The sequence below is a fragment of the Podarcis cretensis genome, assembly GCF_951804945.1.
Source record: "Podarcis cretensis genome assembly, chromosome: 3".
Lineage (NCBI taxonomy): Eukaryota > Metazoa > Chordata > Lepidosauria > Squamata > Lacertidae > Podarcis > Podarcis cretensis.
Genome location: NC_137172.1, coordinates 73,648,388 through 73,673,222, shown reverse-complemented (window position 1 = coordinate 73,673,222; position 24,835 = coordinate 73,648,388). Strand labels below are relative to the sequence as shown.

Genomic DNA, 24,835 nt, shown 5'->3' with positions numbered 1-24,835 from the left:
CATAAATTGAGTGTGATGTTTTGTTTCATTGTTTGATTGTGAGTGTTGCTTATTCTTTGAGGAATTGCATGCATTTTTGTCAGCTTTAATTCAGCAGGAGGGTAGGAATAGGTGTGTTGCTTGTAGGAGGGCCCAGTTCTGAGTCATTCCAGATTTTCTTCTATGTAATGGGTATTGTGCAGTGCCCATGACATTTTCTTAGCTTTTAAAATGTTCTCCTAGGCCCCAAAACTTTGGGCACCCCTGAAAATAGATACGGTAAACTCTTAAGCAAGTAGATGTGTCAAGAGTTCTCTACAATGTACTAAAACAATAGCTTTTGTTTGAAGGCTAAAACCAATACTATATATTTCTTTCTCTGCCATAATTCATTAATAGAATAACATTACGTTGTGTAATATTCTTGAGCAATGGCGGGCAATCTGTGATCCTCTGCAGGTAGCAAGAAAGCAAAGTTAAGATTGTCACCAGCCCACACTTCCTTTCTCTCTTAAGATTATCACCACCCACACTGTTCTTTCTCTCTGTGTCTTGAAAATTCAGGAGAGAAAAAAGGAGGGAGAGAAACAGGGAGGAGTGATGATCATTTTACGAGAAAAACAGTGTGGGGGTGGTTCTGGCCCCACTCTCAGTGCCAGCATACAACCCCACTCCCTGCAAAGAGATTACCTCCAAGAGGGTGCATTTCTTGTAAAGAAAAGGCAAAAAAGCTCATTCCTGTTCTAGTGATTATATCATTAAAAAAAATGCTTGCTGCACACCTCAGATATGGAGACCAAACAAGAATCGAGCAGCCTGGTTTCAAATGACAGTTCTAGTTGCAAAGATGTTGATCTTGCAAAAAAGGAATGCTCAAAACGGGCAGATACAGTTTTCTGAGTGCAAGGGTCATGATTAGACCAATGAGAGTGGCTCACATGAAAAGAGAAATCAAGATAAATTTGGATGTCTGTGATAGGGCTTCCTAAACCTCTTCTCAGATTGAGGAATGTGGAACCTCTTATTCCTTGGGGCAGCTGGAGGATCTCAAAAAACAATAAAACACCCCCCTTCTTTCATTTTCCTAATTAACAAATAGATAAAATGAGCTAAGCATCTTTTGTGATTTGCAGGTTGGGGCTTCTGGGAGAGCGAAAAGAGTATGTGGTCACTCTTTTTGAAGGTGTTGGATGGGTAGAGGAAGAGACACATTGCATTTATTGTGGACTAAATGGTTTGAAATAAAAGTTCAGGCAATAGTAGTTAACATGGGATAGCTCAATTGGTAGAGCGTGAGACTCTTAATCTCAGGGTCATGGGTTCAACCCCCACGTTGGTAAAAAGGCTTTTGCATTACAGGCTTTTGCATTTTGTCATACCTTCCAATTCTATGGCTCCACTGTATGTTTGCACTAATCTCTGCCAGAAATAGGGATTTGCACTGAAGTACTCTCTTGGCGTTGCAAGCATAGAAGTGGATATATGGGATTCCCTGCTTCCCTTCTTCAGTTGTCTAAACTATAATGCAGCCTCATTTTTCCAATGATAGCTTTGTGCTGGGAAAAGGCCGTCCTCTAGTTCATCGCCTGGTGCACAAGTGGCACTCGTAGGTTCTGTTGTGCTCGTGAATATCTCTTAGCCACCTGCAAAGCTTCTGCATTCTTCTCTTCTCCCCTCCCTGCCCATCTTCAGAGGTCTGAAGGGAGCAACATCTGCATTAGAATCATAGAATCTTAGAGTTTAAGGGACCCAAGGCTTATCTAGTCCAACCCCCTGCTATACAGGAATCTCATCTAAAGCATCCATGACAGATGGCCATTCAACCTTTCCTTAAAAACCTCCAAAGGAGAAGAGTCCATCATCTCTCATGGGAGTCTGTTCCCCACATTGAAAAGTACTGAACTCTGTGAACTTTTCAAAGCAGATCAGCAGCAAACAAAGCCGAAGGTGGAGAGACTGGGAGGGAAGGTAGGAAAGTGCCTCATACTATACTACCCTTCTTCCAAGGATCACAAAGCAGTCTACAATATAAAAACACAAAATACAAAGCATAGTAACAAACATTGCAGTGCACAATAACAAAAAAATGCCTTGTTAAATTCCTGGTGATTTCACATAATTTTAATTATGCATAAAGTATTTTAATGTGAGTTGTGCTGGAAAGGAGAAGGGCCTTTCTTATGCTGCCTTCCCTGCCGGATTTGTGTGCAATGAAATCCATGAGGGGCTCTGATGTACTCATCTAGGGAGACCATTGCATAGCATGGGATCACTATGAAGAAAGCCCGTTCTTCACTGCTGTGAAGGATGGGACAGAGTAGGACGTCATCTCACAATTTTATGAGCATGAAGAAGAGGAGGAGTTTGGATTTGATATCCTACTTTATAACTACCCCAAGGAGTCTCAAAGTGGCTAACAATCTCCTTTTCCCTTCCTCCCCCACAACAAACACTCTGTGAGGTGAGTGAGAGACTTCAAAGAAGTGTGACTAGCCCAAGGTCACCCAGCAGCTGCATGTAGAGGAGCGGGGACGCGAACCCTGTTCACCAGATTACGAGTCCACCGCTCTTAACCACTACACCACATGGCGAGATACATAGCATAGCACTGTAGAGTTGGAAGGGACCCTGAGGATCATCTAGTCCAACCCCCTGCAATGCAGGAATATGCAGCTGGTCCATACAGGGATCAAACCTGCAACCTTGGCGTTATCAGCACCATGGTCTAACCAACTGAGCTATATATGCTAGAAGGTACTCCTTAGAGTACAATGACCTGGATCATTTGCATCTTTAGAGGTGACCACCAGCTATTTGGATTAGGATTGAAAGCAAGCGGACAACATCTGGTGTCGGCCAAAAGTTGTGGACTGCAACTGCCATCAGCCGCAGCCAGCATGGCCAATGGTCAGTTATAGTCAGTCAACATCCGGAGAGCACTACATTGGCTGCCTTTGCTGTAGGGAGACAGACTGCACCATACTGCATTAGCTGCAGCTTCTGAATCATCTTCAAAGGCAGTCCCACGTACCCATTCAGTCATTTTTCTCTTGATTTAAAGCTTGAACAATGCCTTCAAGGTGTTGTGTTTATCTTTGAGAATGGTATGTAATGAAAGAAGACAAATCCAGCAGACAGCGCTTTCTAATTTCACTTTTGTCATATTAATGTTTAATTAAAGAGCTGCAGTATATTCTTCATGTTCCATAAATGCTGGATTATTCTGTCAGCTTGTTTTGACTTCTTCTGGTATGTGTGATTTTTTTTTTAAAAAAAATCTAATGTTTAGAAATGTGTGGTACAGAAGCAGGAAGAATTTGCAAAGCAAGGAGTTAGATATATGCACGAGTCCCCCAAAGATGGCTAAAGAGACTAATCTTCTATAACATGGCAAATTTTTGGAGGTGTTACCCTGTGCATGCTAGCCATACAATGTTGTAAATAATATATTGAAAGATATCCACGTTTGTGCTAATTTTCCCTGCTCCTTTTTTAATCTATTGCAAAATGATCACTATTCTACTTGAAATTTTGGAACGTACTCTTCCAAAATCACACATAGTGATGTGACCTACACTTTTCCCCCTTCAAAGCAGTACCAAAGAGGTTGAAACATCATGGTTCTGAACATATTTCAGAGACAGATCCAGATAAACTTGTCTGGATTAGCAGGAAGTCATCTGTGCAAAAAATTAGATTTGCTTGTTGAAAATGGTGAATGCAGGGAGCCTTGTAAGTGAAAGCTGGGTTAATACTACTGTGCTTCAATTTCAAAGATCCCAGGTTCAGATAGAATGGTGAATGCATTGTGTGGTTTTGAAGTTAGAAGTTGAGCTATAACAGTACAATAGAACTGGAATAGCTATAATTGTCCTTGTGAAAATTGTTCATGTCACAGTCTGTTCTGTTAGTAAAATAATTTTAACAGGAAAGAGGAATGAGATAAAATTATGGATTTCTGACATTTCAGCAAGGAGAGAATTTCATATGTTCCCTTAATTAAATGTGGGGTGCTTTCGATTTCTGAATCTACATTAGTTACTGACAGCTAGAATAGTTGCATAATTGTCTAGTTTCCTTAATAGCAAAAATTATCCTCACTGTTACTCAAGAATTAATGCATTTCATGTAGTAGAATTTGAGATCCATCAAAATCGATTTTAATATTTTTTTAAAGTACGGTAGCCTCAAACCCATAGCATAGAATTGGAGTGTGTGAACCACACTTGTCACATAATTGTACTACTCCATACAATTCTGTTGTGGTGTCTTCTGAAAAAATTAACTGCTGTTAGTGTAACTCTTTCCAGTTAGAGTACGGGGTGCAAAGTGGAGGTTTGTGAATATACCAGTAGCTGTTGCCATTACAAGCAACTGAATTGGGAAGAGGCTGCTTTGAAAAGAATGAAGTCAGGCAGTGCATCTACACCACCATTGGAGGACATACTGTGGAATGCTGTGTGTACATCATTTTTAATAGGCAAAGTTAGTGAGACACACTTACTGTTTTGGATTGCAAGTCACTGATTAGATGATGCATTATGCAAAGTAGCTCACTGAACTGGTGTCTTCTATCTTTTGTAACCCTTTTGTTAAAGGACACAGGGAGGGCATACAGTCATACCTCATGTTGCGTTAGGTTCATGTTGCATCTTTTTGGCTTGCGAACGTGGCAAACCCGGTAGTGTATACTTCTGGGTTTTGCCCCACACGCGTGCACAGACGTGCTCTATCGCACTTGCGCAGAAGCGCCGCTTTAGTTGTGGACTTTTCGGGGTGTGAATGGCACCCCGGAACAGATGTCTGCAACTAGAGGTACTACTGTACTTTGGACTGTAGCGTTTTTTAACTGGCAATAGTAGTAAATTGAGGAATATAGGTACTTTATAATATGCCTACTTTATTTACTGAAATATTTATAAACCACATTTTCATATAAGATATCACAAGGCAGTATACAATCTTAAAACATAGCATTATAGTAAAAGCAGTGGTTGGCAATAGGGCTGGGCAACATCGCAGTGTATCGCCAGCCAAACATCGCAGTTGGGCAATATACTCCAATGTTGATAAAACAAGCTGCATTGGCTTCTGCCCGCGAGACAGTGCTAGCAGTGCCGCTGGAGAAAGGAACTGCTAGAAGACGTTGCTAGCAGAGGGACTCAGGAGCAGTGGCGGTTTCACCAGCGATATACTGCTGAGTGAAGCCAACATACCAAACCTGGGTGATATATCGTCCAGGCCTAGTTGGCAAAGAATCTCAGGTTTGAAAGGCCAGTCTGAGTGCCTATAAACCAGGGATTACTGCTGCTGAACCTCTGTCGACGGGGCAGGGTCTGCCACACTAAAGACTCAGCCCCTAGTAGGTTATTCAGATTGTTTCAAACAGAAGCTGTCCCTAATCTTGCTATTCTCAACTGTAGAAAAGTCTGGTGCTTAAACCTCTGTACAGCTTGACCATTTGTAAGCAAACTTCTTATGAAGAGTTCTTTGAAAGCCACCAGCTTTAGCAATAATATACAGTGCATGATATTCTACAGTGGTGCCTCGCAAGACGAAATTAATCTGTTCCGTGAGGCTCTTCGTATAGCGGTTTTTTCGTCTTGCGAAGCAAGCCCATTGACAGCTTAGCGGATTAGCGCTATTAGCGGTTTAGCGGCTTTTAGCGGATCAGCTGATAAGCGGCTTAGCGGCTTAGGAAAAGGGGGGGAGGGAAAAAACCCCGCAGGAACTCGCAAGACATTTTCGTCTTGCGAAGCAAGCCCATAGGGAAATTCGTTTTGCGAAGCGCCTCCAAAACGGAAAACCCTTTCGTCTAGTGGGTTTTCCGTCTTGCGAGGCGTTCGTCTTGCGGGGCACCACTGTATTTTGAAAGACGCATTCTTTCCTCCTATAGAGAGCTACACAAAAAATACTGTCTGTCTTTCCCTGTATCCTGCAATTGGGGAGTGGGAACCTCTGGTCTGTGGGGCCTTTCCATCCAGGCCACAGTTTCTCCTTCATCAGCCCTGTTCCATCTGCTTCTACTTCGCAGTAAAGCTGCTGCTGTTGCTTCCTCTTGCTGCATTTTTCATGCTGGACTCAGAGAAATATTTTCTTTCTTCTTCTTCGCCTAGCATGGAAGGAAATTGAGCTGCCAGTGGAGAAACAGATCACTCTGTTTGGGTATTAGCAGCCTGCGTTCCTTCTGTGCTGGGCTAAGGGAAATAGAAACCTATAACCCCACCCAGCAACGAGGAAAGCTGAATAGAAAGAAAGTATAGTGGTACCTCGGTTTACATATGCTTCAGGTTACATATGCTTCAGGTTACAGACTCCGCTAACCCAGAAATAGTACCTCGGGTTAAGAACTTTGCTTCAGGATGAGAACAGAAATCGTGCGTTGGTGGTGCAGCAGCAGCGGGAGGCCCCATCAGTTAAAGTGGTGCTTCAGGTTAAGAACAGTTTCAGGTTAAGAATGCACCTCCAGAACGAATTAAGTACATAACCAGAGGTACCACTGTAAATGAATTGTGGTTGGGGGTGGATAGAAGGAAAGCATGTGGTGGGGTGGATGAAAAGAGAGGGAAAAGTATGGCAGAGACAAAGAAAATGGGTGTTTTGCCCATTTCTGCTTACTATTGGTAAGTGGCCCTTCAACCACTGCTCCCCCAAGCCCTTGACCTAGGGGTGGGGAACCCTTTTCAGTCTAAGGAAAGGACCACATTCCCTTCTGACTGAGGGAGTGGGATCTAACCTGGCCAGTGTCCCAAAGGCCAGATAGAAAGGCCTGAAGTGTCACATTTTGGCCCCCTGTTCTTAGGTTCCCACCACTGCCTCGACCACGTATCCCAAGAGAATGCAGCCTTTGGCTTTAAAAAGGCTCCCCATACCATCTCTCTCTCTTTTTTTTATAGAATATTTATTAAGATTTTCAAGAAATAATACAATGTAAAGAATAAAAAGAAAAGATAACAGAAATACAAAAATACAAAAACAATTAAAAATAGAAAAAAGAAAAAGAAAAAAAAACAGAGAATTTCCATTACTTATTTTCTTTTAACTTATTTTCCAGACCTCCTCATACCTCCCTTTCTTGTATTCCAATTCAAATTGTTAGTTCAGCAAATCCCCACCATTAGTTTTTTACTTATTTCTAAACCTTTTTTTTTTCATATCTCTTAAGCATTACAGCTGGAAACCACTTAATTTCTGTCCAACACCATTCTAACATTCTTTAATTTTACAATATTTCTGTAAATAGTCTTTAAATTTCTTCCAGTCTTCTTCCGCCGACTCTTTTCCCTGGTCTCGGATTCTGCCGGTCATTTCTGCCAGTCCCATATAGTCCATCACCTTCATCTGCCATTCTTCCAGAGTGGGTAGATCTTGTGTCTTCCAGTATTTTGCAATGAGTATTCTTGCTGCTGTTGTGGCATACATAAAAAAAGTTCTGTCCTTCTTTGGCACCAACTGGCCGACCATGCCCAGGAGAAAGGCCTCTGGTTTCTTCAAGAAGGTATATTTAAATACCTTTTTCATTTCATTATAGATCATTTCCCAGAAAGCCTTGATCCTTGGGCACGTCAACCAAAGGTGAAAGAATGTTCCTTCAGTCTCTTTACATTTCCAACATCTGTTGTTGGGCAAACCCATACCATCTCTATTCCTGTGCAGACATGACACCTAAGCACGTTGGTTTTCCCTTTAATTAACTGTGTTGCATTTCAATACCTTAAACATGGTCTGAAAACATGGCAATGTCAAAATGCTCATCTTGTGTTTCTTCTCACTCAGTTGTAAGTATCAAGCCTGATGGCTCTTTCCACTGATGTGCTAGGCCTAGCCTAACCTAATTTTCTCAATTTGTGGTATGTGTTGGTTCACTTCCACATCTGAATTGCACATTTAGTTCTTGGTTTCACAGGTCGAGAAAGATGCTGACAGGGGAAAACAGATTTAGGGGAAATTTACAGGGGCAAAAGCAGGTCCTTTGTGGAAAACTTGAGGCATGTTAAGACTGGAGAAAACAAATGTATGCAGTCCAGAGAGTGACTTTAGTCTTACTCAACTGTGTGCATGCACAGTGGCCTGCAGATTCCTGTGCTTTATGTTTCAAACAGCTTTGGCAACTCGCCTGCATTTTAAAAGCAGGTTGCTATGCAACATGCAGGGACTGCAGTTCAAGGAACTTTACTCCAAAGTGCTGGTGGTCATGTGGAAATAGTCATGCAATTCTGTAGACTGTGGGCAAAAAGAATATTGGTCAGCATCAAAAAAGAGCTCGCAACTAGTCCAGTGACTTTTTGACTACTGCTTTAGTAACATAACCACCTTTGTCACATGGCAAACTGTTCCTCTTTAAATTCTAGCCATTGGTATAGTATAGCATAACATATTGTCTAAAATGCATGATAAGTGGCTATGTTGAAGGGAAATCCTTTCAGCGGCAGCCACTTTTACCATATGGAGTCCTACACCAGAGGGCACAGGGGTTGCCACTGGGAGGAGGTAGCTTAAAAACACCCCATGTGCAAGCAGAACATTGCATACCTTGCTGTGGAACCCAATGATTTTGAACTACATGGAGATTTAATGTTTGCAAAAATGTCTTAGTTGATAAAAGCAGTTAAGCAACTGAGTAAACTTTTTTGTGTGATTGTGACATTTCGTTCCTTGGTTACTTTTAATAGGGGGGACAGATTGTATTTGTCATTAATATTTTTGTTATAGGATTTAACTCCTTGGGGAAATAAGTTGGGGTAGCTGATGCATGGGGCCCCATTTCCATATTATACACTTTGAACTGAATAGCTGAAATTAATAAAGCAGTGTAGCCTGGTAACAAGAAACAGACAAACAGGTATATTGTCACTAATTCAATGGTAACTTTGTGACATGAAAATAGTCAATTTTTCATTTATAAGTTGTGAATATTCATGTGGATCAGTTGCTCATAAATTTCATTGGACTGCATTATTGCATGAACTGGAACAAGTATGAGTTGGCTGTGTTGTGGTAGGTTTGGAATTTGTGCAGAAGGCAATCCCCTTCATGGCTGATTTTGTATTTCAGTGGTACCTTGGTTCTCAAACTTAATCCGTTCTGGAAGTCCGTTCCAAAACCAAAGCGTTCCAAAACCAAGATGCGCTTTCCCATAGAAAGTAATGCAAAATGGATTAATCCGTTCCAGACTTTTAAAAACAACCAGTAAAACAGCAATTTAACATGAATTTTACTATCTAACGAGACCATTGATCCATAAAATGAAAGCAATAAACAATGTACCCCAGTCACACAATCAATCAGTCAATCAGTAGCTGAACTGGGTTCCACACAGCCACAAAACAAAAAAGCACCACAAAAACAAAAACGCAAAATAAATAGCAAAAACAGACAGACCTCAGCATAACACTCAAAACGGAAGTGTGGCACTCAAAACGGAGCATGTTCGACTTCCAAAAAAAGTTGGCAAACCGGAACATTTACTTCCGGGTTTGCAGTGTTTGGGTTCCAAGTTGTTTGAGTACCATGATGTTTGAGAACCAAGGTACCACTGTACAAGACTAAAGGGGAGCTGTAGTGAGCTGTAGTGCCAGAAAAGGTAAATGGGCATTTCTGTATTTGGAAGTATAAGCATTTTCTTAATGTTTTCATTTTCTCCCCCACCCCAAGAAGTTACAGTCTCAGTAATTTATCCACAGGATACTTCCTCAGTGTGTGGACAGTACCACATCAGAAGCAAATGTGATTAGCTTTTAGTGCTTCAGAGTGAAAAGTAAAAACATGGTATTAAAAGTAGTGAATGTTGCCACTTAGTAGAATCAGCTTATTCCCTATGATGTGCTGTCAGAAAATGGTTTCTATTAAAATACGATTGAATTTTCTAGGAAGATGTGGAAACGGGAGTTCACCTTGATCCAACTACAAAGGAAGTTCAGTTCAACCCAACCTATGACACCATGTTTGCACCTGAGGTAAGCAAACTAACTTTTGTTAAAAATATGAGTAAGTTGGAACAATATTGGCTAACTTTCTTCAAGGAATACCCTGTGAACTATTAAATCGTTCCTGTTTAAAAAACACTCCTTTTAAATTAGGAATAATACTAAATTCTACAGGTATTTCTATAAATCTTGATTTGAGGCCAAGCAAAATTAGAAGTCAGATGTCCTTGTGAACATCTTTTTTAAAGCCATCGTTTTTAAATTTCTATAATGAGGCCACTTAAAGTTGCAAATAGGTATGCTCATCAGGCAAAAATCATGGAATTGCACACTCAAAGTTCATTTCCATGTTCGGTTGAAATGCTTAGGATATATCATGTTCAGTCCGGGGAATATTAGACGAGTAAAAGAAAACCATGCATTATTTGCTGTTTATAATCTCCTAGCCAGGGGTTATGTTGTTTCTTTCTCCACCCCCCCCCCCCCATTTGTGGAATCACACAGTTGGTGGGTATACTGCATCTAGCCTCTCTCCCTCTCTCTGATGAATTGTCATATCTGTATACACGAGCGGAAGCCAAGGTAAAATTCTGAAGGTCTGATTCATAGTAGATGACCATATGCAACGCAAGTTATTTCTACTAAATGCTCAGACAATTTATATGTTTCATGATTTGTCATATAGGAGGGTCACTTGTACCTCTCTGTATCCCAAAGTATCATGTGTTCAAATCATGGGTACACTAAAATGTACACTAATCTGACACCATGTAAGATCTGTGCTTTATTATTTTTGCATGTTGTTTGTTTTTCTGAGTTTGCACAGTTTCAAAAATATAATCTGGATCTACCCTTATCTTCTACATTAGCAGTATTTATCATAGCAGCAGCTGAGAATGTAGAAAGCATTGTAGTAAGCTACTCTTTTAAAAAATCTTCACAAATCTTAAAAAGAAATACACTTTAAATGAGTGTGCATAATAAAATCTACTCCAGTACAGCATGGGGGGGGGGGGAGGTTGGAAAATAATATTTACTATATAAAAGTTGTCAAATAAATGGACTATAAAAACAATTTAATCTTGAAATCGAATATTCCTCATGGAAAAACACCTCTGGGGAAATGCAACTATAGTTAGTTTTAATACATGCAGCTGTCAAAATCTTGAAATTGTTGCTGTCCAAAGCTGTAAGTTATTTGTGTAAGCTTGAGGCAGTTTTCCTAGGTTTAGCCAATCAGTAAGTGTAGTTTCCATTCCCCATGGAAAATCTCATCTGAAGCAAGGATGTTAATATGTACACTAATTTTCTGTTTGTTTATTCTTTTATAAAACTTAGTCACGGTTTAGGTTTAAATACTGATTATGAAGTTTCAACTTGTATTAAAAGCATGAGAGTGTATGGGAAGGCTTCAATAAATAGAAATGGGTTTTCTCCTCTTAACCCTTGAGAAATAGCAAATAATGCATGGAAGGAATCTGATTAGATTTTGCAAATGTGGCGCAACATTACTTTTCTGATGGTTGTGGACTTACGTATTTTTCGCTCTATAGGATGCACTTTTCCCCCTCCAAAAATGAAGGGGAAATCTGTGTGCGTCCTATGGAGCGAATGCAGGCTTTCGCTGAAGTCTGGAGAGCAAGAGGGGTCGGTGCGCACCGACCCCTCTCGCTCTCCAGGCTTCAGGCAGCTATCCGCAAGCCTTCTGAGCGCGGCGGGAGTTCCCGCCGGGCTCCAAAGGCTTGCGGATAGCAGCCTGAAGACGGGGAGCGCAGCGCCAATTCCCGCTACACTCCCTGGGCTTCAGGCAGCTATCCGCAAGCTTTCTGAGTGCAGCAGGAGTTCCCACCGGGCTCCGAAGGCTTGCGGATAGCAGCCTGTTCTGGGGTCGGGGGAAGCTCGGGCTTCCCCCGTCCCCAGTCCCGCAAGCTCCAGGAGCGGCAGCGAGGTTGTGTGCAATCTTGCCGCCGCTCCTGGACCTGTTCTGGGGGCTGGGGTCGGGGGAAGCTCGGGCTTCCCCCTCCCCAGCCCTGTGGCTAAAAACGAAGTCGCGCTCAGCCTCTCCTGGCTGGAGAGGTTGCGCGTGACTAAAGAGGAAGCCAAGATAGCCAGTGGGATGGATCCCACTCACTGTCTTGCCTTCTTTGCTCTCTGGGGCTTGGGGGGGGAATAATTTTTTTTCTCCCCCCCCCTAAAAACTAGGTGCGCCCTATGGAGCAAAAAGTACGGTATTCATTATTTTAGGTTCTCTGTGGGTTATACTACACATTACAGTAGCTGATTTATGAGGTGCCAGCAGTTGGACAAGTCAGGCATTGTCCAAGGATCCCAGGGGCTCCAAATGGCTCTCACATGGCCAACCTGCTGGACCACACTCCCCACCTAGCCCCCAGAGCCATTTCAGCGATAACAGGCAACGCTGCCAGGCTCAGTTCCCATCCATGGTGCCCACTTGCTCTGTTTAATTACGGAAAATGTGCTAGCCACTCATTTGTTTTGCTGGTCAACTTGTATGCAAAGGCTTTAAAACAGAAAGCTAGTAGGATGGATCACAGTGGATGTTGTCATCAGGACAGCCTTCTCCAACCTAGTGTCTTCCACATGTTTTGGATTACAACTCCCATCATGCATGACCATTGAACATGCTGCCTGAGGCTGATGGGAGTTGTAGTCCAACAACATTTGGAGGTCATCAGGTTGGGGAAGACGGGATTAGACTAGAGTTGTTGAGCCCTAGGTTAAAAAGCTCAGCTAGTTGTGCAGCTCACTGAGTGGCCTTGGGCCAGCCAGTCACTATATCTCATGTTTGTTAAGGATAAAATGGGCAGGAAGAGAATCACTTTTATTCCCCTGAGAACCTTAGAAGAAGAGCAGGATGAAAATGTTATAAATGCATGGATACACATATGCATGTAAGTAAAGAGTTGCGTGTGAAATGGCCTTTATTTTTAATGCAGTTTGGGCCGGTGAATCCATTTAGGACTCAGCAGATGGCTGCACCTAGGAATATGCTTTCTGGATATACAGAACCAGCACACATTAATGATTTCATGTTTGAACAACAGAGAAGAACATTTGCAACCTATGGTAAGGTATATTTTTTAGATAATCCTTTTGTGATCTTGAATCTGCTACATTTGTCTATGGTTGACATGGTCTGATAGAGTTCAAAGGTTTTAAATATACTCTTATCAGTTGTAAATGTTAGCTAGTTCAGATAATTAGAAAAGGGATCTGATTAGGAGTGTAATATCGACATGCTATGTCCTATACAAGGCCATTGATCTTTGTGCATGGGTCAGTACACAGTCAATAGCCGCTTGAGGTCCTTTTCTTCCAGTTTGGAGACCTAGAGGTAGCATATGCCGTATCCCTGTTTCCACCAGAATTGTGAGAAACTACAAAGCATGCAGCTTTCAGTTAGCCAGGTAGCTTTCACGTCTCAGTCACTCTTTTATTTGCTAATGTTCCCCCCCCCCCCAATCTAAATTTTAATTACATGAACTCTGAGGTGGGAGTTCATTATTCAGCATACAACACAGGCAAAAATGTACTTGAGTCTATAAGATAGCTGAAGCTTCTTTTAATTACCGTACTATGTGCTAAATGTATGTTAAAGTATGCCACAACTACTTATTTGTATTTATATTTGCTATATGATAACTTGGATTTCTTTATTTGTATTTGTGGGCTAGGGGGTGGTTTAGGGGGTGGTTTAAGGGCTTTCACTGGGGAGTGTATTTTTAAGTGTCTCCGGACAGCGCTGGCCCCTGGCCTCTTAAGTGAGATGGGCGCACAACCCCAGAGTCTGTCAAGACTGGCCCGTACGGGCAGGGGTACCTTTACCTTTACCTTTTATACATTAGTATTGTTAATTGTTTTAATTATTTTTATTCTATATTTTGTGAACCACCCTGAGACCTACAGGTATAGGGCAGTATCCAGAATTTAAATAATAGTAATAGTAATAATTTCTACCTTCTAATGTAAGTTGAAAGCGCTCTTGAGATTGAACTGCACTTGCTCCAACATATGCATCATGGTGAGATAAGTGTTTTGGTTATTATGTATTTTCCTAAAATAACCAAATAAGTACAGAGCATACCATATCTGCAAGACATGCCTCCAAACTCTTGTCTCTTCAGAAGCTGATTTGATTCCTAGAACCATTAGTGCAGTCCCTTTTCATGCTGGTTCCCCTGGAAACTGCTAGGTTATCCAGGAGTTATGGTTACCCGATCTGTTCCAATTGTGAAATGCTGCTAGAGAAAGTGGAGCAGTGCTGTTGTTAATTCAAGTGGTAGTTAATATCATGAAGAGTATTGTATATTTTCTGAATTTTGTGTGCTATGATTTCGATCCTGACATCCACTAGCAGCTTCTTTGAAAAATGAAGCCTACTTATAAGAGTAACTTGAAGGAAGTGTCAACCAGTGAATGGTATTTCACTATTCAATAGCCTTTGAAGATTATTTTGTAGATGTCCTCTGTAAGAGGATCAGTGAATAGGAATTTCACAACAATAGTGGTAGTGAACACAAGGGCAGCAATTCTGAGAAGTACATCTAAACATTGTGCAAAAAGATTGAAGTCTAAAAAGACTCCCTGTGTCCATTCCATAAGCCTCGTGTTGCTGCTTTAAGCAATCCTATATGTCAGACAGTCAATTGATTGTGGCAAGTAGAGGGAGGAAGCATCTTCAAGAAACCAAAAGAATGGCTACATAGAAAAAGGAAGACCCTGTCCTTTATTCTTTAGAGAATACTCATTGATGGGGCACATGCTTGCATGCAGAATGTCCCAGGTACAGTTCCCAGCATTTCTAGATAGGGCATGGAAGGTCATTTGTCTGAAACCCTGAAGAACCACAGCTAGTTAGTGTAGCTACCGGTAATATTGAGCTCGACAGACAGACTTATTTCTATATTTCAACAATTTATATGTGGACTAATTACAATAATCTCTAAGTAGTATACAGGTGATTTCGCACAGTATAAGGAACATAAAAATCAGTTAAAACTATAAAATCAGAACACAGTTAAAATGTCTGCTGAAATAATAACAATAAAAGTCTTCAGTAACTGCTGGACGTCCAACTAGGAGGGACCTGTGCAATTTCAGCTGGAAGAATTGAATCCATAACAGCTTCTGGTGGATCCAGGCCATGCATCTGAGACATGAGGATCTGCTGATAGTGACTCCCCAAAGAACTTGGTGATAAGGAACGGATATAATGAATCTGGTGGTTCTTAGAGTATCCTGGACCCAAGCTGTTAAGGGCTTGGTAAATTGCTACCAGAACCTTGAACCTAGCCTATGGGCAGCCAGTATATGGGCAGCCAGGGAAAGCTTTTAAGCACCAGAGTGGAAGCAATTGTCTGTCCCAATCAATAGTCTAGCCACAGCTTTCTGCACCAGCTGGAGCCTCTGGTCCTGACTCAAACGTAGCCTTAGTCTTGGTATAAGGTAGCCTCCAATGTTCTGAGAGCAATTTCCCGTTTTAATTGAGATTTTTCAAATAAACAAAAATTACATAACAACAAACAAGACACATAAGAGGGCAACCATTTCTGAGCAGCATCAGCTTTACATATAATCCCAAAGCCATTGGAATCTGCTAATCACTAATGCCTATTCCAATATGATGTCTGAAAATGGTTGTAAATGAAAGTAGAGAGAATGCATAGCAGTCTGTGGAGAATTTTTTTATCTCCCATCCACGTATCCTGTTTCGGAGAGCTCTCCAAAGATAGCCCTTAATGCACAATTGCAATGTCTATATCTATGGGGATATGCGCATGTTGCCTTGGAATTAAATATTGGTGTGGTTTCAGTGTACTTTATAAGAAGAAAAATACTTTGCTTTCCTATTGCATCCATGACATGGTGAGCGATTTCTCTCTGTAAAACCACAATAAAATAATTTTCTAAATACCAGGGTGCAGAGAAGGACATATTGTCTGTCTCCAAGAATGCAGGCTTCTTTGCACAGGAATGCACTTCATGCCTAAAATGTTGCTAGCATAAGACAAAGGCACCATTGTTCAGTTACATCAGGCTAATAAAATACGCTAGGATGTTGGCAGTAGGAACTAATAAATCTAATTCATCCAGATACTAGGCTGTCTTCCAGGCCCATCTTAGTGCTCCACCATCACAGTGCTGGGAGCTGGTCATAGTCCTTACGCTAACATTAGGCACTCGAATTTATTTTCAGAGAAGCAAAAAAAGAACAAAGCCTCAATTTTGCCCCAACTCTTGCATTTTGTCTTTAAGTAGTGTTTCAACCTAGAAAGAGCATTATAGTATGTTTGACATTATTCACTCATTCAGAAATTATTCTTCACCAGCTAAAATATGGTTATACGCATTATGCTTTGTCAAGACCGTTGAAGTTCTTCGCTTTTAGGAAGGTAGCCAGTCATTCCATCTTCGCTGTCAGGTTGCAGAGGAGCATTTTTTTTCCAGGGGATATATGGAAGGAGAGCGATATCTAGGAATCAGAAGGGAGAGTATTGTTCTTTTTCCATACTCTGACCAGTAATAAAACATTTCTCTTCTATCCATAAGCAAGATTCTACCTGCTGCATTATTGAAGCAAGTTTCATGCTGCCAGTGGATTATTCTACCCTGAGCTTGACCTTTGTGTGAATAGACAAACTGTGGTTTCATTTGGAAGGGAGCCATTCAGCTGCCTTTTGTCAGCATGCATGCTGGCCACTGGCACTGCGGATAATTCCATCTCGCAGTGATAGCATTTATAGACCGGATGTCACTGAAACAAATAGTATTTATTAGCAGCCACATGCTTGTGTTGACCACATCACTTTCATTGTGTTTTATGTCAAATAGGAAGGAAGGAAAGGATCCTTCTTGGTCAATCTTGTGTTTTTGGACTGTGCTTTTAGACAACTTGCCATTTGCTTCTAACCCCCCAAAGGCAATTTAATGCTTGTGTCCTTACCACGGCTGAGTCAGTTCTGTTGCCACAGAGAAGGTGGGGAAGAGAAGGCAGTGCAGTCTCACAAATGTCTCCTTCTTTTTAAAGACTAAAACCATGCAGTGTTCATCTTTCATTTTATTCAGGTTCACTTCTCAGTGACGGGGAAGGTGAACCGCATGTGGGCCTGCTTATTTGTAATTGGGTTGGGGGGGGGAGTTAAGTCAAAGGTTCTAAGCAGAGACCAGTTACATAAAAAGAGGTCTGTTTTTAAAACAGCAGGTTTCCCCTTACAGCTGCATTTGGAAGTCTCTGTCAGAAAAAAAAGATAGGAATCTCTTTCACATTCTCAGCATAAAGTAGGAGTTGTTCAAAGTCCTTTTCATAAGGAAAAGATGCTGAATGAAATGCAGGCAGGCTATAGAGAACACAGCTCCCGCTGAAGATTAAATCTCACCCAGTGGCTCCATTCACGATCACTCGGTTTGAGGGAGCAAACAAATAGTCCCAGAAATGGCATCAATACAGTGAGAGGACAAATAAGCTGCTGTATTGATTTTGAAATACATCCAAATTGGCATTTCTGCCTTAAATAAGAACTGTGAAGTTGAGTCTACTGAGAAATTGGCTCATTGGCCCCATGCAAAGACCTCACTCAGCATAAAACTGGGTTCTATAATGCTTGGCTTATTTATGTGGAATTCTCATCAGAATAGTAAAATCCAGACAATTGTCATTTACCATGGTCGTCCTTGCAAATTGTTCATGAAAACCCACCTCACCAGCTAGGTTCTGACAATTGACCAGACTCTGGGTTGGATTGGAAAGTTGCTACTTTCATTAGGCAAGCAGATTTGCACTCTAAAACTATTATTCAGTGTAGGTTTGTTAAGCTGGAAACTTTACTATGTTTATTCAGTTAATTATATTTGTATGCTGCCTTTTGACAGGGTCATTAAGGTTGTTAATATCTGCCACTTTGAGTCAGGGTACTGTAAGCTCAGGGTGTGCAAATTTCTGTTCTTATGAACAAGTTAACATTGTATTTCATTGGTTGTAGCAGATTCAAGAACAGTCTGCTACGTTCAGCTTTGATAAACAGACTGAGAATTTTGTTTAAACAGTTCGTTCTTTGCTGAAAGCAAAGTGATCCCGTCTTCTATAGCAGATGATCCATGACTAGTAGCTGTCATATTAATATACTGGCACTTAGTAATAGATACTTTTGGTTGAGGCCTGCCACATCACCCAAGCTATTATTGGCCTACTTTCTGTCTTTATCTGAATTAAGATAGAATTGACTATAAACTATGAAGCTATTCTCATGTATCCACCATGTGAAAGGGTTGCTAGCATGGCAAGCACAGGGGCACGTGTCCCTACAGAGGCCTTCTCTGGCATCCAGAAGGTCCCCTTCCGTTGGTGAAATCAGGTTTGAAAGAAGCACACTTTTGTATTCTGGGTTCAAACAACATGCTAAGCCGAATTATGACTTAGTTCAGTGCAACAGCAAAATGGCCAGGGAGGAGCAAAGCGGTCACAATTGCCTCTCCAGAAAGCTGCATGTCTGTTCCTTTGTGCTAAGCTGTGCTTTGGCTTCACTATGATGGATGTGTCCTCAGGGTAAAGGTCTTCTGAGAGTTGGTGGCTGAAATTGGAGCTCTGCCAATAAAAATATTCCACAAGAGGTGAATCTTAAAATGTTACGGTTTTGTCCTTCCACAGGATATGCTTTGGATCCCTCAATAGATAATTATGAAGTTCCTACTAAATATATTGGTTCTGTTGAAGAAGCTGAAAAGAATCAAGGTAAAGAATATTTGTTATAGCGTCACCTAATTACAAAATTCAATCAGTTGTGTGTGTGTGTGTGCATTAACAAAATGTTTAAAATAAATTGTATATAATGGATGAAATAGTAGTTTACTTAAGTAGGGAGGTGCTTTTAAGCGACTGATGTTGGACATACAAAGAGACTGCTTCTGGAACATAGCAGAAGTCAGGCATAGTGTGTAAAGAACTGTGTGCATCTCAGCTTCTTGACAAAATGCTAACAAGATTTGCATCTTAGATGTTTCTTCATTGGAGAGTGCAGAAGGCGGCGATAGGTTAGTTGCCGATGAAGGCACAACTCTCTAGAAAGGCTAATCAAATATAGCGTATCGAGAGCTGATTGGTTTATCATCTTGTGATTTTACAGCTACCATTCACTTTGCATGCAGTGCTTGTTTCTTGTTTGACAGATCATTTGAAGATGCATGTCCAAGGCCAACAATTGCACACAAAAGCCTCAACTTCCCCTAATCTAGTACATTCTCTCTTTCCTGACAACACTGAAATGATTCAAGTGGAATGGTGAAGTGTGGAATGTGGAAGAATACATGGTCGTTCTTAAAGTGAACCTAAACATAAACTTCTGCTGCTGCCTACAGGTCTGACTGTGTTTGAAACAGGACAAAAGAAAACCGAGAAACGGAAGAAATTCAAAGAGAATGATGCATCTAACATTGATGGCTTCTTGGGACCGTGGGCAAAATATGTTGATGAAAAGGATGTTGCAAAACCTTCAGAAGTGAGCACCCCTTGTTTATTCTTCGAAGTAGAATAGTAGTAGGGATGTTTAGTCTGGGATCCCATGTGTGGTCATAGGGGAGTTCCTCACACCTTGCAGCAGGGTGTCTGGCTTTCCCTTCCAGCTCCAGCTGCTTTTATTGCATTAAATGCTGCCCCGAGAGTCCCCTGAGCTTCTGGTGACTCTGAGGATGGGACACGGAGGGCTGCAGTGGGAGGGGTCTTGAAAAGTTCCTGTTGTCAGAATCAGTGTAGGTTTATTTAGGCAATCTTTCTGAAGGTGCAGCGAGTGACAGGAGATGCCAGGGCTGCACACCTGTGGTGGGTGGGAGCTGGAGCCAATAGTGGGCCCAAAGCAAGAAGTGGCCAGTGCAGAGTTAACTGTGTCTACCCACCATGTTGGGCTGACTTCTTTTATATTGTACATGTGCATCTCTGCTGTTCCTTCTTGGCCATTTGTGTGCTTTCTATTGCTCCCTTCCATTCAGAAACTGCTTCTTCTTGAAGCAGCAGCAAGGTTGATCTCTTCTCCATTGGGTGCTTGTCCCCCTAGCAACATTTGCCCCCTTCTCTCCCTGTCTCAATATTGGGTGCCTTTCTCAGGAGGCTCTTGTTCTGTGTCTGGATTTTCCTTCTTCCTGACTTAGTTCCTAACGAGAGGAATCTGACACTGCCATAAAGGGAAACTATTAGGCAGGGTGTTGGAGGCTTGGAGACCCAGTGCCTCAGGAGGCTCAGTGGCTAGAGCAGCATCTTTTGAAGTGGGTTTCTAAGTGCCATGCTTTTTGACTCAGTCTCTGAGCCCACACATATGCCCTGACTATTTTCACTGTGGTGGCAGGTGATCAGAGTGATTTCTGTGTGAAGGTATGGTACATGCCACTGTGTCCAGTCCCAGATATACTAAAACATTGGATTTGTCCATTGATTTTTGTAGGCTTTTATCACTTTCATCTCACTGGTGCTACTTAAAATTAACATCTTGCTGTAAGCCAATAAATTACTTATCAGGTCAATAAGAGTGTTCTCCCTACCCTTTTTTATACCTGTACCTCTTCCTCCCTCCTTATTTCCAGCTGGTCAATTTCATTTCACCCTCTACTTGGTTTTCTGCTCACTTCATATTGAACTGCTTTTGGGGTTCCCCCTTTTGACTTCTGCAGACTTTGGAGTTGTGTATGGCTGTTGCTGTTTGACTATATAAGCAATGAATTGAATGAGAATTGGGAAACATGTTTAGAATTTATTTTGTGAAAACTTGTTTCTAAACTGAATAGTTTACTGACCTTTGTGTGGTGTAGTGGTTAAGAGCGGTGTACTCGTAATCTGGGGAACCGGGTTCGATTACCCGCTCTTCCACATGCAGCTGCTGGGTGACCTTGGGCTAGTCACACTTCTCTGAAGTCTCTCAGCCCCACTCACCTCACAGAGTGTTTGTTGTGGGGGAGGAAGGGAAAAGGAGATTGTTAGCCGCTTTGAGACTCCTTAAAGGGTAGTGAAAGGCAGGATATCAAGTCCAAACTCTTCTTCTTCTTCTAACATGCTTTTTTGACCTTTCCCCCCCTAAATAGCATTAAAATTGGAAACTTTAAGTGAATTCAGTGAAAATATTCTAGATTTTGTTGTAAAAACAAGACTGGTAATTTTTAATGTTTGGGCTACTTAGGAAGAACAGAGGGAACTGGATGAAATAACAGCAAAGAGACAAAAGAAAGGCAAACATGAAGATGATAAGCCTGGAGAAGAGAAGACTATTTTGCATGGTAAGTGCTTTCTTTAGCAGCTGATTTGCATTTCCTGCATCTACTTTCAAACACTTGTTTATGAGGAATAATGTATGTTGTCATTTATTTGCTACGTTAGTTCTTCTTGCAGCGTACCATGTAGGAAGAAACGATCTCTAAATGAAAACATGGTGCCAGAGACACAAGGGGGATTTCAGTAAGGAAGAAACTTAGAAACAGCCTGGTTTTGTTGTTTCTGGTAACACCGGAAAGAATTTCAAGATGTGGTTAAATTTAGCTTGCGGGCAGATTGTATTATTGGGAACACTGTGGAAATGTCATTTGCCTGTATATTCATCTCAAATGTCAGTTCCTTATATTTTAATTTGCCAGCCTCCTTTTCTTGGCTGTCATTTGTACCACATCAAACTTAATCGTTTGAATCTTTACTTTTGTCAACTTTTAGATCATTACATATTGACAAATCTTGCCTCATTTTTGACGATATAGGAATGTAGGCTTCATTGTTGACTATAAAGGCTTGAAATTGTCATTTTGAATTTTGCTGCTGATGTGGAAGCAATTCATAGGCTTATGGAGAAAAGTCTTTTTTGTTCCCCACTTCTGCATCACACATTTTCTTAACCTAATGTTTCGCTCCTCTCTTTGTCACATCTCTCCTGAGATTCACACATGCGGCAGGACTTCATTCACATCTCCTTTTTTTATAGAACCCTCTTGCCCATCACCACAAATGCAATGATAAGTTGCAAGTTAACTCTGAAATTTGAAGTTACATGCAGTGTTTTAATGTACATTTCACTGCTTGGTGCCTTCGTCAAAGACTGCAAGGTGTGTGCAGAAATTGCAAACAGGGTTTCTGAATTGTTTCTCATTGGATTTTCATAAACCAATTAAAAAAACCCTAACATTGCAGTCAAATCACTTTTGATGTTTCTTGATACAGAGCTGGGTATTTTAAACATAAATATTATACAGCGTTGGGTATAGCATTTTAGCCTATGGAGATTTAAATTGTCATCTAAGAGGCATGAAAAAGCCAACTAGAATAAAGTATTTAAGATCATGAATGTGTGTATCTGGTCAGGAGAAGTTAGTTTTTGAGCTGTGTAGTTAGTAGATTATTCATTTTAATCACCATTGTGTCCTAAAACTGATTTCATCCATGTCATATTTGAGGGAGACTGTAAATCTGCATGTTCTAATTTTGTTTTGTTTATTTTGCAGTCAAAGACATGTATGACTATCAAGGAAGATCCTATCTTCATGTTCCTCAGGATGTTGGGGTTAACCTACGTTCAACAGTACCCCCTGAGAAATGCTACCTTCCTAAGAAACAGATCCATGTATGGTCTGGTCATACAAAGGTAAGAGACGATTAAAATATTAAGTTTTCTTTGCTTCATAATTATGGGCCCAGCGTCATTTTTTTTTTCAATTTCAAAAATTGCCCATGCACAAACATGTTTCATGTGCCAGCTTGTATTCATTCAGTACTTAGCGATCCTATATAGGTGGAGACACTTGTGGGTAGATTCAGCTGCCCAGTTCTCTTAGCAGAAGCCAGCACAAGGACTCCCACTAGCACAGCCGAACTTCCCCCCGTGCCGCCTCCAAATCCTCTCTGGTGGGTGGGGAGAACAACCAGAATATGGAGTGAGAAGGAGAAATAGGAGGTCGAATGTCCAAAGTCTTCCAAATGCAGCACTGTATGGTTGCTCAGCAAGTTGCTAAACTTCCCAGATTATTTCCTTTGCCACTAGGTAAGGTTCCTCTGCAGTGGAGGCAGGAGTGGATTCTGCATTATCCCAATTCTCACCCATAGTTTAGACCGGTGTCATTAGGTACACAATAGCGTTCGTTTGCTAATGGTGTGTGAAAACCTTATTACTATATTTGGGACTATGAATATTTAATTTCACACTCTATATAGGCCATCATTCTTTCACCATTAAGCCATGATACAAGCACACAAATCCCCTGAGATGCAATTCTCTCAGCCAGTCTCCTAACTAATAATTCCCTGTCATGGGTCCCTGTTAGTGAACTAAACTGGCTTTGAGAAATGTGTTTCCTTATTCATACAGAGGTTATTTATATATTTTGCACTGGTAGTCCTCGCTGTACATTTTGTAGAATTACAAGTGTGTTTCTGTGATTTTCTGTTGCTAATCTTTGAGACTTTCTTAGGGAGCTTATACAAATTCAGATGCCTACTTAGAGATGGTGGGAATGGAATGGCAGAAATTATTCCTCAAACTTTAGCACATATAGCTGTCATTTAGATGCAATATGCTTAACTTGAATCCATTAGGGCCCAAATCCATGGGCAAACCTGCAAAACTTTGATTCAGTTAAGATTTGGAGTGCCTGCTTAGTAGTTACTCCCAGGCTTTTTCTATATGTCATATGAAGCTTATGGGCCTGAGTCAACTAAGTTGTTGCGCTAGCGAAAGCCAATGCAATGAGTCCCAATAGTGCAACAGAACTACCCCCAATGTGTGTCCCCTGTTGTTGTTTAGTCATTTAGTCGTGTCCGACTCTTCGTGACCCCATGGACCAGAGCACGCCAGGCACTCCTTTCTTCCACTGCCTCCCGCAGTTTGGTCAAACTCATGCTGGTAGCTTTGAGAGCACTGTCCAACCATCTCATCCTCTGTCATCCCCTTCTCCTTGTGCCTTCAATCTTTCCCCTGTACTGTCCCCAAATCGGGTTGGGAGAACCCCAAGAAGCATGCATGGGGTGGGGGTAGGAGGGGGGAATTCCACTGATAAAGCTGTACTCTTAAAAACAACAGCAACAACCAGAGCCTTTTATTCAGCGGTAAGAATAAAAATCGGGTGAGAATAAAAATCAGCATGATTTCAAAACATTGATAATGTTATGAAAAGGAACCCATTTTCCAAACACACAATACATGTTTCTTCATTAAGAGATTTGGTGGGCACCAGTGCAACTTGTGCTACTTACTCTATTCAGTAGTATCAAGAAACGGAATTGTTGCTGTGCCAACAGCTAAGTTAGTGGCATTGGCAGCCACCCTTTAACAATGAATGTCTCCTATAGGATCAAATATAAACATGTTTGGAAAGAAAAGAAAAATATTTGTAGCTATTTCATAGTTGTTTTTATTTATAAGGGAGTCAGCGCTGTCAGGCTGTTTCCTCTTTCTGGCCACTTGCTGTTGTCTTCTTCCATGGACTGTAAAATTAAGGTGAGTAGCTTCAGAAAGTACACTTATTGCTGCCTACAGATGGTTAAATTCACATCAAAAGTATTGGGATATGCCTCCCTTTTGACACTCATGTCAAGGCAAATTCAGTTGTTGCCTTTTTATTGCGCTAAAGTAATAGGTCAGGTTCATAATGGAATCTTCTGTTTATCATGAAACAAATACAGTGACTCTTTGATCATTGTAAAGCAACAACAAGCAATATATACCAAGCAGGCTGCCATACAAACTTTTTGTGTGGGAAGGGGAATCTCCTTGGTCAGTGGCTAGCGTAGTGGACTGGGACATAAGAGAACTACTACATGCTGTCTCAATTAACAGCAGTTTGGAAAAACATAGCCTGTTCCACATACTTTATTTGAGCAATCCACTTTGCATGAAGGAGGAGCATACACCTCTCTATTCGAGCTCAAGCACAAACAGTAACATGTGAGGTGCATC

At 41.2% G+C, this 24,835-nt stretch overlaps 1 protein-coding gene across 4 annotated transcripts in view; it reads left to right on the top strand.

Annotated features, from left to right (window-relative positions):
- Window positions 1-24,835, top strand: part of CDC40 (cell division cycle 40) — a 92,399-nt gene that overhangs the window by 58,623 nt on the left and 8,941 nt on the right. For all 4 annotated transcript variants that reach the window (XM_079971661.1, XM_079971663.1, XM_079971660.1 and 1 more), the window contains exons 2-8: window positions 9,849-9,935; window positions 12,863-12,992; window positions 18,571-18,654; window positions 19,278-19,417; window positions 21,083-21,179; window positions 22,389-22,528; window positions 24,302-24,376. In XM_079971661.1, coding sequence (XP_079827787.1) covers window positions 9,849-9,935; window positions 12,863-12,992; window positions 18,571-18,654; window positions 19,278-19,417; window positions 21,083-21,179; window positions 22,389-22,528; window positions 24,302-24,376 — 753 coding nt within the window. The remainder of the gene's footprint in view (window positions 1-9,848; window positions 9,936-12,862; window positions 12,993-18,570; window positions 18,655-19,277; window positions 19,418-21,082; window positions 21,180-22,388; window positions 22,529-24,301; window positions 24,377-24,835) is intronic.